At 41.5% G+C, this 12371-nt stretch overlaps 1 protein-coding gene across 4 annotated transcripts in view; it reads right to left on the minus strand.

The window, feature by feature from the left end:
- CHD2 (chromodomain helicase DNA binding protein 2) overlaps positions 1 to 12371 on the minus strand; it is a 112056-nt gene that overhangs the window by 36368 nt on the left and 63317 nt on the right. For all 4 annotated transcript variants that reach the window (XR_001919845.1, XM_018065977.1, XM_018065978.1 and 1 more), the window contains 6 exons: positions 9212 to 9361; positions 8369 to 8517; positions 7255 to 7351; positions 6751 to 6843; positions 3169 to 3339; positions 2085 to 2260 (listed from right to left, as the gene is read on the minus strand). Coding sequence is in view for 3 of the 4 variants with exons in the window: in XM_018065977.1 (XP_017921466.1) it covers positions 2085 to 2260; positions 3169 to 3339; positions 6751 to 6843; positions 7255 to 7351; positions 8369 to 8517; positions 9212 to 9361 (836 nt within the window). In the remaining variant the exon portion in view is untranslated. The remainder of the gene's footprint in view (positions 1 to 2084; positions 2261 to 3168; positions 3340 to 6750; positions 6844 to 7254; positions 7352 to 8368; positions 8518 to 9211; positions 9362 to 12371) is intronic.

A 12371-nucleotide genomic window follows, 5' to 3' on the forward strand; every position in this document is an offset into this window, starting at 1 on the left:
AAGATGAAAAAAAATCACAGGAGTAGATGCGAATGGACAGAAGAAAAACATCAGTGAAAAGGTAAGTCAACTGAGACTATCCAACGTGAAAGAGAAAAAGAATAAAGACTATCCTGCAAAAACAAAGGAGAAATTAAGACACTCCCAAATAAATAAAGACACAACTTGTTGCTGCAGACCTGCCCTTAAAAGAAACACTAAAGAAGAGTACCTGGGGCAGAAATGAAGAGACATGAAACGATGACTCAGATCCACACGAACAAACAAGAGCCTCAGGAGGACACCCGAGTAAGTAAAAAAGACAGTGTGTATGTATTTTTTTCAGTAACTTTTTACTTCTCCTGAATGATTTTAAACCTGTTTGACAACAAAAGCACAAAAAGGGAGAAGGACTGTACCTAAACTGGAGTCAAGTTTTAGAATACCACTGAAACTAAGCTCATATTAGTCCAAGCTAAAAATATTGACTATAATCTCCAGGGAAACCACAAAGAAAATAATTTTTAAAATGTAAAAGAAGCAAGAAAAATAAAATAGTATACTAAAATCATGCAATACAGAAGAGGGCAGTAATGGGGGAAATAACGAAACAAAAAAGATACAAGACATAGAAAACAAACAGAAAAATGCAGACATAAACTCTGTTTTATCAGTAATTGCATTAAATGTAAATGGTTTAGAGACTTCAACCAAAACAAAGAAATCAGTAGAATGAATTTTAAAAAATCATCTAACTAAATACAGCCTGTAAGAGTTAGATTCAAAGATACAAATAGATTGCAATAAAAAAGGAAAAAGATACCACACATACAATATCAAGAGAGTCAGAGCATCTACATGAGCACTGAACCAGGATAGAAGCTTTCAGACATAAACTGTTAATGGAGACGAAGGACATTTTCTGATGAGGAAAGGGCCAGTCCCTCAGCACAGCACATTATCAAGGATCCACACCTGACAGCAGAGGCCCAGAGTGCAGGACGCAGTGACTGACAAAATAGGGAAAATAAACAGTGCAGCAACACTAGAGATGTCAGCACGCCGTTCCCAATAACGAACAGAACAACCAGGCAGAGGATCAAAGAGCACAGAAGAGCCGAACAGCGGTAAACCGGCAGGCCCAACAGACACCGTCAGCCCAGGCGACTCAGCCACAGCACAGCATACAGCCTTCTCTGTGCGACCCTAGGCCCGGCGACGGGAGCAGCAGGAACACACACGACAGACCGCCGATGCGCAGCGGTCACGATGATGCCCTGCGGGAGGGGCGCTGATGTTTCACCAGTGTTTGTATGCATTTACGCTTTTCCATAGTAATAAAGAAACGAACAGGTGTAACATTTAGTGGGAAACAACCTCATGGCTTCAAATACTGACCTAAAAGGACTACGTGATATAGTTAAGTTAATAATACGGATTAGATCATAAAGCTAGCTATCTTCAGAGTTTCTACTTTCTTCACCTGTTTAAAAAGATAACATAGAAACTAGGGGGAAATGGTTTGAATGCAACAATTTTAGATTTTTCTGGAGGGCGGAGGGATGTGAATCAGACACCAACAAATGTGTAGTAACTACCGACACAGAAAGATGCCTAAAACTGAAAGTGACGAGAAGCAAGCTGCCGAACAATATGCTGTGCATAACAACATGTTGTGTGTGTTAGCAAACCAAACGGATACCAGTATTAACACTAACAGAAAGCAGACTGGGGTTATCTGTACTCCTTTAATTTTTTCTATGATGCCATTTCTTCTACATACATTGTTAAATATGCATGTATGTACTCAATTCTTCAATAAAAACAAAGAAAAGTTCCAGCCAGAGGTGACCTCCAATAGCCTCTTTCCTCTTGGCTGGACTTTCTTCATCATGAAATGTTCAGAGCAGAGAACAAGAAGTAAACAAAGAGCTCAACTAAGGAAAAGCCTGGAGAAGGCAGAATCACCCTGGAGTCTTGGGGCACGACTCCTGTCTCCCTACTGTCCTCCGCCCTCCTTGTCACCCAGGTCAGGGATGCATCACCTGAGGCTCACAGCATGCCCACCCAAACCTGAGGGGAGGGAGAGCAGGGCCTCCACCAACCTCCGGATCTCAGCATCCGTGAATCCCTCCACCAGGTCCTTCCGCACACTTCGGGGACGCCCTCTGCGCTTGGGCTTCTTGTCATCATCAGAGTCATCCGTCTCACTCTCAGAGGCAGAGGACCTCTGGGCCTGTCTCTTAGACTCAGTATCAGAGTCACTGTCATTTGTCTGAGCCTGAAAACGCAAAGGTACACTGTTGCAAATGCCAGGTCCAAGTAATCTAAGGACTAAGACCAGCCCATCTTAACTCCTTAAAGCTCGGAACTTCCTATTTTATCAGGCAAGTCAATCTGCCTTTAAGAAAGGAGGAGGCAGACAGCGTGCGATGAGAGATCTGCTTGTGTATTCACACTGCCAGAGGCATACTGTCCCTGGTCCACACTGCCTCTCGTCATCTGGCCATCACTAAGGACACTGGAATAAAAATATCTGGATTGTAGGTCCATGTTTACTTCCTTGGGCAAATTACCTCTCCATGCCTTTGTTTTCCATTTGTAAAATGGGGATAAGAGCACCTATAAATAGGGTTTTCATATGAATTAAATGAGTCAGTCAGTGTAAAAGCACTGACTTATTATGCCTGGTACACTGTGAATACTCAATGATAACTACTGTTAGCTAATATTGACTTACTAGGATCTTAGGCAAACCTACAAATTGAGTAATAAAAACATAGTTTGTCTATTTCTATGTTCTTGCAAAAATTAAATTAGATAGTGCCTATGATGGTGCTCTGTAACTGAAGCACCTTTATATAATCTCTTACTAAGTATTTTTATCAAGTGCTATGAACGAACATTTACAGAGGAAGAGACATTTGACTCTGAAAGCTGAAGGCCTTGACCATCAGAACCAAACTGTTAGAATTACTCATTCTGGTCTCAGGTGCAAAATGCAACCTTCTGGCAAACTCAAATCATGTTCAGCCATCTCTCAAAGGGCCAAGATGCAGAGACGGAACATCTCCCAGGTATGCTCCTGGGCCCTGCGCACGCTTCTGCTTCCCTCTGCTAAGTTCCCGAAACTCTGCCCTGGAACCCTGCACGTCAGAAGCGCTTCCGTCTCTTTTCTCACTCGATCACCTTTTTAGTGGAACTCCGAATTCGAGGCAACATGTAAATCTCTTCCAGCTCCTTCTGCCGCTCTTCCTCCTCCACTTTCTTCCTTTGCTCCTCTGGGATGATCTCATCCCAGTCCTTGTGAGGACGCTCGTCAAGCTCTTCTTCATCCTCCATCGTTGCAAAGTTGGCAACCTTACAACAAAAGGACTTCACTGTCTGACCGACATTTCACTATTTCCCAAACACCAGCTACTGAAACACCAACTCAGGCAGTGTTTTGAATCTAAAATGCTATGAATAAGAGGACTCCTACGATATTACATAATCAAAAAAATCAGTTTTCCACTAATTTCTCCCTTATCCCCTCAACAAAATCTACTTGCCGAGTTCTAAAGTTCATCAGGAATTTTACTAAAGGATAAAGAAAGATAAAAAGATACAAACTGTTTTATGTTTTATTAAAAGATGTGCTATTAAATCATACACATTTTCTAACACACTAACTAGAACTTTTAGATTTATCTGATGATAATATTTGCAGGGAGTTCCCTGGTGATTCAGTGGTTAGCACTCCATGCTTCCACTGCAAGACTGCAGCGGACACAGGTTTGATCGCTGGTCAGGGAACTAAGATCCCACATGCTGTGCTGTGTGGCCAAAAATAAAGCAAACACAGATCATCACATCCGAATCCCTAATGTTAGCCCAGTGTGGACTGACAGGCCTGTGCACTGTAAACTGACACTGAATAGAGCTCACCTGAAACAAAGCACAACTCAAAGCAGCAGCTACTGTCTAGTCAACTGGTTACCTTATTCACTTTTATTAAAAGCATAGAAGCTAACGGTATTTGATAATTTCACATGCTCAAAACCGCGTTAGTCTCAGGAACAAAAACATAAAATGCAAAACTTTAAGCAAACTTGGAAGAATATTCCATTTACTTCATGTTGTAGTCTGGTCACTAAGTCACGTCCGACTCTTGTGACCCCGTGGACTGCAGACCACCAGTCTCCTCTGTCCACAGGATTTTTCAGGCAACAATACTGGAGTGGGTTGCCATTGCCTTCTCCAGGGGATCTTCCCGACCCAGGGATCAAATCCCAGTCTTCTGCACTGTAGTCAGGTTTTTTACCAACTGAGCTATCAGGAAAGCCTGATACCAGACATTTAATATCTATTTATACAGACATGATACATATTACATACATGCAGATGTATGTGTTTTAAAGCCTTAGACTATGGCTACAGAGAAACATCTACCAACTCTGGCCACTTCTGAGCAGCAGTGGGCAGGCCCCAGGACTGGACTGAAGTTAAGAGTTTTAGGAGGTTCCATTCCTCAAAATAACTTAAGAGCTGACACTGAAATCAGAACTTTTAGGCAAAATTAACTCTAACTCCCAACATGGATATCATGTCTTCACAATCAGAATTTTAATATTATACGACAAAACCAGGGTGCATAATTTCTGAGATTTAAAATTTAACATTTTTCTGTTCCATAAAATGAATTATCTGACTGATCTCTCAAGTTAAGCACTGTTTGTAACTACTTTAAATCTCACTTTTAAAATGGTATTAGTTGATACGAAGACCAATACTACAGATACATCACTGGTTCATGCAGCTGGGAATTTAACTTTCCCAAGAGTGGTGTAGCAGTAAAGGGCCAGACGCTACAGGCCAGAATCCCTGTCTAAAGAAGTAATAACAACTCCAAACATGTGTGACTTTAGGAAATCTACTTAGCCTCCTTGTATCTCAGTTTCCTCATCTATAAATGATGATAACAGTGACTGGAACATAACATTGTTGTAAAAACTGAAAGACTGATATACAGAACGCACTTAAAACAGTGCTTACAGTATAGTAAGAATTTTCTAAGGATTGGTTATTATTACCTAAGAAACTTGTAGTCATAAATATCTCAAAAAAATGTTTGTTATGTTTCCAACATGTTAAATTAGCTTAACAAAAGAGAATTATTAGGAAAAGAAAGTCAATTCAGTGACGCACTCCAGACATACAGAGTCCCTACTTAAGCAGAATCCTACCTAACCTGATGCGGAAACATAATGGCCAAAAGGGCTTTAGAAAGACAAGTGTCACCAATAATGTGGCTTCTGATCAATCTGTAATATGCAGCAATTTTCAGATCTAAATAATCATATAATATTTTGACTAGGACACCATCATGAAGAATACTTCTCTTTAAGAAGGGAGCATTAGTCACAGCAGTGAAATCCAGCTGAAACACTAAGAATTCACCTCCATCTTCTGCATCCTTAAGACACATTAACTCTGACCCTAGAGCTCTGTGATCCACTCAACCCCTTTCTTTTTCTTCGACCTGTGGCCAACCCTGGACTTTATCACAAAGTACTGCTTCCTCCCAACACTTCTCAGTCCTAGTGGGTCTACCACACATAATCATCCATGTCACCTCTTACCCTCTTCACTAACATGCTCAGAACCAACCAACGATGAATCCACTCAACCACATTCTCACTTGAATCTGGGCAACTTTCTGCCACTTTGATGACTCTTCTGTGCCTCCTAAGCCAATCTTCCACCTTGGGATGAACAACTGATCCAGTTTTTCTGACCTCAAGTAATGCTGGAGAGTCATTTGATCCTGCTGACTTGCTCTAACATGAAGCCCCACCTTCTAAATTCAGCTCTAGTCCCTGTCAAGTTCCTCCCAGCAACTCCTGGCCCCTGGATGGAGCCATCCCAAAACTTCTCCACTTCTCAGCAAACACCTCACTTACTGGTAAGTAAGGTCGCCAACTGGAGCATCTACATCTTCCCTCCCCTCTCCTTCCCAAAGTGGGTTCTTCTTTTGTCTTTCGAAGGCCAGTTCTTCCATCTATGCTTTTGATTATATCCCTTCCAGTCTCCTCCTGGGCAATGTGTAACCAAATTATCCTTCTTTCCTTAGAACCTTCAATGTTTTCCTATTCTCGAGCTCTTTCCTCAACCTAGAAACATGGTAACACCTTTAAAAAACCTTACCTTGCCTGAACCTTCCATCCTTATAAATTACTTTCACTGTTTTCCTTACTAAGCTTTTTAATAAAGTCTGTATTCAATGCGGTCACCTCCTACTCATCCGGTATCCAGCTTTTGCATTTAGCCCTGATCTCATTTAATTTTCTATCAAATACCACCAACCATCCCACAACCTCCCTAATGCCACAACGTCATCAAGAGCTTCCCCACTGTCACCTTCGATTTTCACACCTCTGACCTCTCTTTGTCATGATTCTATTAGTGTCTCTCCCAGAGCTCCACATTATCTAGTTCCCTACCCGTCCCACTGACAGCGTGTTTGCAGCCTTACTTACACCAACTATTTTTCTTCTAGCCACTGACTCTGGGCAAGATGGACCACTTCGGTGGTTACCCCCATGGGCAGGACTGTACGGTCTATATTCACACCATACTTGGAACTCTAGAGAATGATTTTAAGGGCTATGAATCAAGTCAGGTAAAAAGAAAAGCACGGAGTGTCTTGCACTGACAAAATACTGACAGGCATTGCTTATTATTGGTTCACAAATCAACGCCAAGGACTTTCTCAGACAATGATTTTAATACCTTAAATTGTGACAGAAGTTCATCTGTTGCACTTGTTGAGACTTCATTCTCTCTGGTTTCAGCCAAGCGCAAAATTTCATCTATATCCATTTCCTGAAAGCACATGGTAAAAAGGCAACAGCGGTCAGCATTCACTGGGAATACTGGAGCAAATAAACCAGCCCTCTTCTCTGATACTCCATTTTCTTTTACACCCACAGTTTTTATAATGTTTTATATCCAACGTTTCAAAACTACTATTCATATAAATCGTAAGATGACACTTCAGAAATTACAAGAAATAAAATTGGAACAAAAAATAGCAAAGACAAAACCCTCCATGATTTTCTCATTCTTTCCCATTCAATTCTGTAAGCACTTTCAGCCGTATAAGGAAAAAGAGAAACTGTTCTGCAAGTAACTACTCTTTCTTTAGAAAAGTCTCAGGTTCAGAATGTGCTTCCAGAAAAATTTAGACTCTCACAGATGATACTTATCAAGACATTCTTTCCCCTTGTTAATTACCTGAGGCTCTGATTCTTCCCCTTCAAGCTCTTTGAAGAGATCCTCTGCTCCAAATTTCAAAATCGCTGTCAGCTCTTCTTTATTAAAAGGATTTGAACTGTAGGAGTAAAATGTAGTTGCAATCTCTTAGGGACATCAAATAACTTCTATTGAGTTCTAAATATCTATTCTTCCTAAAGAGGTCCAACTACTGGTGAAAACAGAAATTCTGCCACAAGAAAAATTATCTCACAAATATTTCATGGTTTTTAATCCACAGGATGAGTCTGCAGTGGTAAACTTAACAAAAGACTAAAACAGCAATTATTTTCCAGGAGGTTCATATATTTACATGGGTAAGCAAGAAAGATAACTAGCAACATGAAAGAAGGGAATTCTCTCTTCATCCCTTAATTCAGTAAGTTATTGTTCACCAAGAATTTTCAAACACCTCCTCTCTGGTCCAAAATAAAAGAACAAGCTTTTTCTGTCCTAGTTTTCTTTTTAGTGGCAAATCATCATCACCTAATTAGAAAGGGCTCATTTGATTTAACCTGTAACACAAACTGTAAGACTGCCCCAGAAGATGAGACTCAACAGTTTGGTGAAAATGGAAACTCTCTAAGAGAAATTGCTGTGCTTCCAGATAAAGCCAGCTGAAGCTTAACTATTCTCCTATCATACCCTTTTGTTTTCAACAGGAAAGGCAATCTCCACACAAACATTTTTACCAATAATAAGGAACAGCTGCCAATTCAACCTGCTGCAGCCTCGCTGCTTCAAAGTCCAAGGCAATACAGTGAAAGCCTGATGGCAAGCACACAGCTGCCACTGCTGCTGCTGTGTCGTACGGCACAGGCAGAGCCAAAAGCAAAAAGCCAGAGAGGAGGGCAGGAAAGACAAGAGGGCACGTGAGGAGGGCTGATACGCCAAAAAAAAAAAAGAAAAGAGGAAGGAGAAACAGGGAAAGCAAAATAAAATCAAGGTGTCATCCTGCAGTTTTGGCTTGGTCCTTTCCAGGTAATCAACGGATTAATGTCTGTTGCAGAGCATCTCAAGAGAAGAATGAATGAATTACACGAAATGACGATGTAAAATTGACGTCTGCCACCTCTCCCACCTTTCTGGCACTTACTTGGACCTCCCAGAATTGTTTTCCAAAACCGTTCGGCCAGTGGTATCCATGCGCTGAATCACCAGGTGGTCCAATACCATCTTCTTTTTGGCCCGTTCTATGATCTCTTCCTCCACGGTCCCCTTTGTAACCAAGCGGTAAATATTTACCTGCAGGAAAAGGCAATGTTATGCTTATGCCTGTTCACACACATAGAAAGTTATTTCTGTCTAAAACCAAGAGAGGAAAAAAAAATATCTGTTCTCTGCTATGGCTTACTACTTGTAAGTCACTGATCCAAGCAGACAACTTAAGCATTAATATATATATAATATATTATATCTTCTATTATGGGCAGCATGTTACATTCTTAAATAAAAATTGCCTCTAAAAACTATTATTATAGCCTTGACCTAACAATAAAAATGCTGCTGAAGAATTATCTGTTTTACCAAAACTGAATCTCCAACCATATATGAAACTTAAATGGTAGCTAATACTGGAGCAGACTTTGAAATTCATCCTTGAAGGAAAGAAGTGTGTACTTGCACAGCCTACGGCGGCACTAATACTGACCATGTGTAATCAAAGTAGACTGCGCTAAACAATGTGAATATCACAACTTTTCTATACTAAAATAGAAATTTTCAATTCTAAGTCTATTCATCATGTACCTTTTGAGTAAGCCAGAAAGTTACTGGTCATACACTTTACAAACGATGAGAAAGAACTGGTCCATAACTATAGGCTCATCTCATCTCAGCCCCAAAGACAGCGTCTCTCTACTAGCTAATTAACAAATAGCTATCTACCCACAGACAACAACCTCCCCTCCGAGCCACATCCAAAGGCTTTCCCACCGACCTGCTTCTTCTGACCGATTCTGTGGGCTCGGGCTTGTGCCTGCAAGTCGTTCTGGGGGTTCCAGTCAGAGTCAAAGATGACAACTGTGTCCGCTGAAGCCAAATTGATTCCCAGGCCACCAGCCCTTGTCGAGAGCAGGAAACAGAAGTCCTGTACACAATGCAATATACTACTTTATGCAGTGGCCTCTCAGAAACAGCCGCACAGCCCAACAAGCCCTCACACCTGGAGACCCCTGCAGGTGCGAAGAAAAGTGAGACGTGATGGACAACCTTTACGGAGGCTACGAGAATGTCAGGGACTTGATGGCAAAGTGAGTTCTCATTTGACTAAAAGGTAAGAGAGGGTGCAATGAGCTAAGGGAGTCAAGTAGAAATGGATAAGGCAGCAGGAGCAAAAGAATTAGTGGTCCTGCCCAACTAAAACTAGTATACAAGCAGTTAACAGAAACCAGACAAACTTAGTTATCAACGGATCACATCAGTAAGTCGCCTGCATACTTATTTCCTGGGTGGAGGTGAGTCATGCCATGTAAGGCAGGCAGTCCACACAAGCAAGGAAACTTTATTGAGCAAATGTCTATTCATTTATTAGGCGGCTGACAAATACAGAGACACTGTACCAACAGGTGACAGGACGGAGCCACTGGGCAGCACAGGACCCTCAACCACCACACAACATGCACCAAGGAAACCAGGGAAGGACAAGCTGAAGAGCTGCACACAGCAAAGAGCCAGGCCCTGACATGTCCCAGCTTCCATAGCAACGCATAACAGGGACTAGGCAGGCACCCCACCCCCGGCTGCATCTCGAGAAAGTGGCTCTCAAACACTGGTAATTCTGAGTTATCTTTTGATAAAATGGCTGTATTTAATACATATACATAACCGCAATGAAAAGGTCTCCCCAATCTAAATAAATCATTCACCAACACTGTCATAGAACTAAAAATAGAGAGCGCTGTCTCACAAGAACTTTAAACAGTTCCAATGAAGAACTGATCACCAGGGGTGCTGAAGCACTGAGTCTGTGATCCTTGGTAGAAATACCCAGCAGTTCCACACTCTAGAGCGAAGCCCACAGGTAAACACTGGAGAATAAGACGTCTAAGACATAAACAAAATCTGAGCTCTGAATGATCATAAAAAGTTATTTTCAATGTCATTCTTTATCAAAGGTAGTATGCATTATATTAAGATACTAGTTACGTCTATTACCAAATAGGTAAAGGTTAAAACCTATGAAACTAAAGGGCGAGGTAAATTAGAAGGATTCATACATGAAAGTATGAATATGGGGATTTCCCTGGTGGTCCAGTGGCTAAGACTCCACACTCCCAAAGCAGGGGGCCTGGGTTCGATCCCTGGTCAGGGAACTAGATCCCACATGCCTCAGCTAAGACTAGGCAAAACAAAATAAATTAATACATTTTAAAAAAAAAGCATGAATATAAAGTGTTTGGAAAAAGTGATTGAGCAAAAGGCACTAAAAACCTTTTTTACATGCTCACATCCTCTTAACTAAACATCTGACAACAATAAAATGGTTAAATAAATGAGGGAACAGGCATGAGAAATATTAGAAACCATTATTTTTTAAATCTTTAAATGATACGGGGAAAATGCTTGGAGTAGAATTTTGAATGAAAGGTGACAAGACTATATGCAGCCTGATTCCAACTGGGGCAAACACAGAAACAAATTAAGGGTTTCCTCTGGGATGAATGAAATGGACCCAGATGATATGAACAGCAAGCTGGAATGGGAGTTTGTACAGCTTTTCTTCTTTGTACTCTTCACCAACTTGTGAAATTTCAAAATGTGCATATAATCCTTTCTCCCAGTAATAAAGTACATAAATTTTTTGATTAAGAAAGACTCAGGTTTGCAGAAAATGGTATCTTGCCACGGGGCAGGGGGATGAGTGGAGAACTATGAGGAAACCGACTTTAGTTTTTTCTGACTCAGGGCAGTATAAGACATTTCACTCATACTGAGTTTCAAACTCAGAGCAGGGCACGAAAAGCCAAGCCCAACACAGTCTGAATAATAAAAATAGCTGACACCGACAGCACACTTGCAGGGCCGCGTGCTGATTGTTACACTGAAGTTGCCACCGCAGGGTTACGAAGCGGGAGTGAAATCATGTGAAAGTTTACAGATGATGAACTAGGAGGAGCAATGGGAACTATACAGTTATCAATATTTTTAATAATTCAATTCCTCTTGTCCTTGACTATTCAGAGCATTGGTTCTGAAGAGATTAGTGTCTAAAACTCCTCAAGGAAAACTAAAATTTCAGGCTAGAGAAGAAGCCAGAATACCACAGTCTAATTGGGCCAGTGTGCAATTCGAGGGGCAGGAGTCCTGCCATTCTGGAGTGACAGGCACAGTGCTTAAAGCTCATGAGAAAGCAGAAAGTGAAGTCCGGTCTTTCTACACAGAAGAGTCGCCTGGACTTCAGAGGCTCCCAGGTTCTCTCCACAGACCGCTTAGTCCCACCTCCAGCACTCTCCTTGGCTTCCTCCCCTCCTCACACCACTACAGCCCCCCATGCTAAACCTCTTCCCCCTCCTTCTCTCAAATCTCATGGTATTTAACAGCTTGACAGGCACACATTACAAGGTTACAAGGCTTCTAGCTTGTCCCAAGGGCTCTTCCACATATGCCTTAAAAACAAAATACTTCATATTCCCAAATTCAAGCTGAACACCTAACAGATGAACCGATGCTCCTATCAGCCCAAGCAAGGGAATTAAGCCACATCCCTACCAAGGTCCAACAAATCTGAGACACGACAAAAACATACTTTTTAAGACTCAAGTCACCAAGAGTACAGGTAGGAACCTTCTGAATTAGCACACATGTCAAAGTGAATCCTATTGGTCAGCCCTCCGCAACCTGGCCTTGTTTTTCTTCTAGGCCCAGAAATTTGCCATCTGGGAGCACCAGAGTACACTCTGTTGATATCAGAGCTACTCTGCCATTAATTCAGCCCAGGGAAGAGAAACAAGCACGGATATGCTTTTCCAGGGTGACAAACAACCAAGTTAAGAGGCGCCTTTTACATCAGTGATTTCTCTTATCAGGCAGGACAGCTGCACTGTGAACTGCTTCTGAAACAGAGTACATTCAGCTAGAAAGGCTTCCCTCTTGATACA

This window comes from Capra hircus, chromosome 21 (assembly GCF_001704415.2).
Source record: "Capra hircus breed San Clemente chromosome 21, ASM170441v1, whole genome shotgun sequence".
In the NCBI taxonomy this organism is placed as follows: Eukaryota; Metazoa; Chordata; class Mammalia; order Artiodactyla; family Bovidae; genus Capra; species Capra hircus.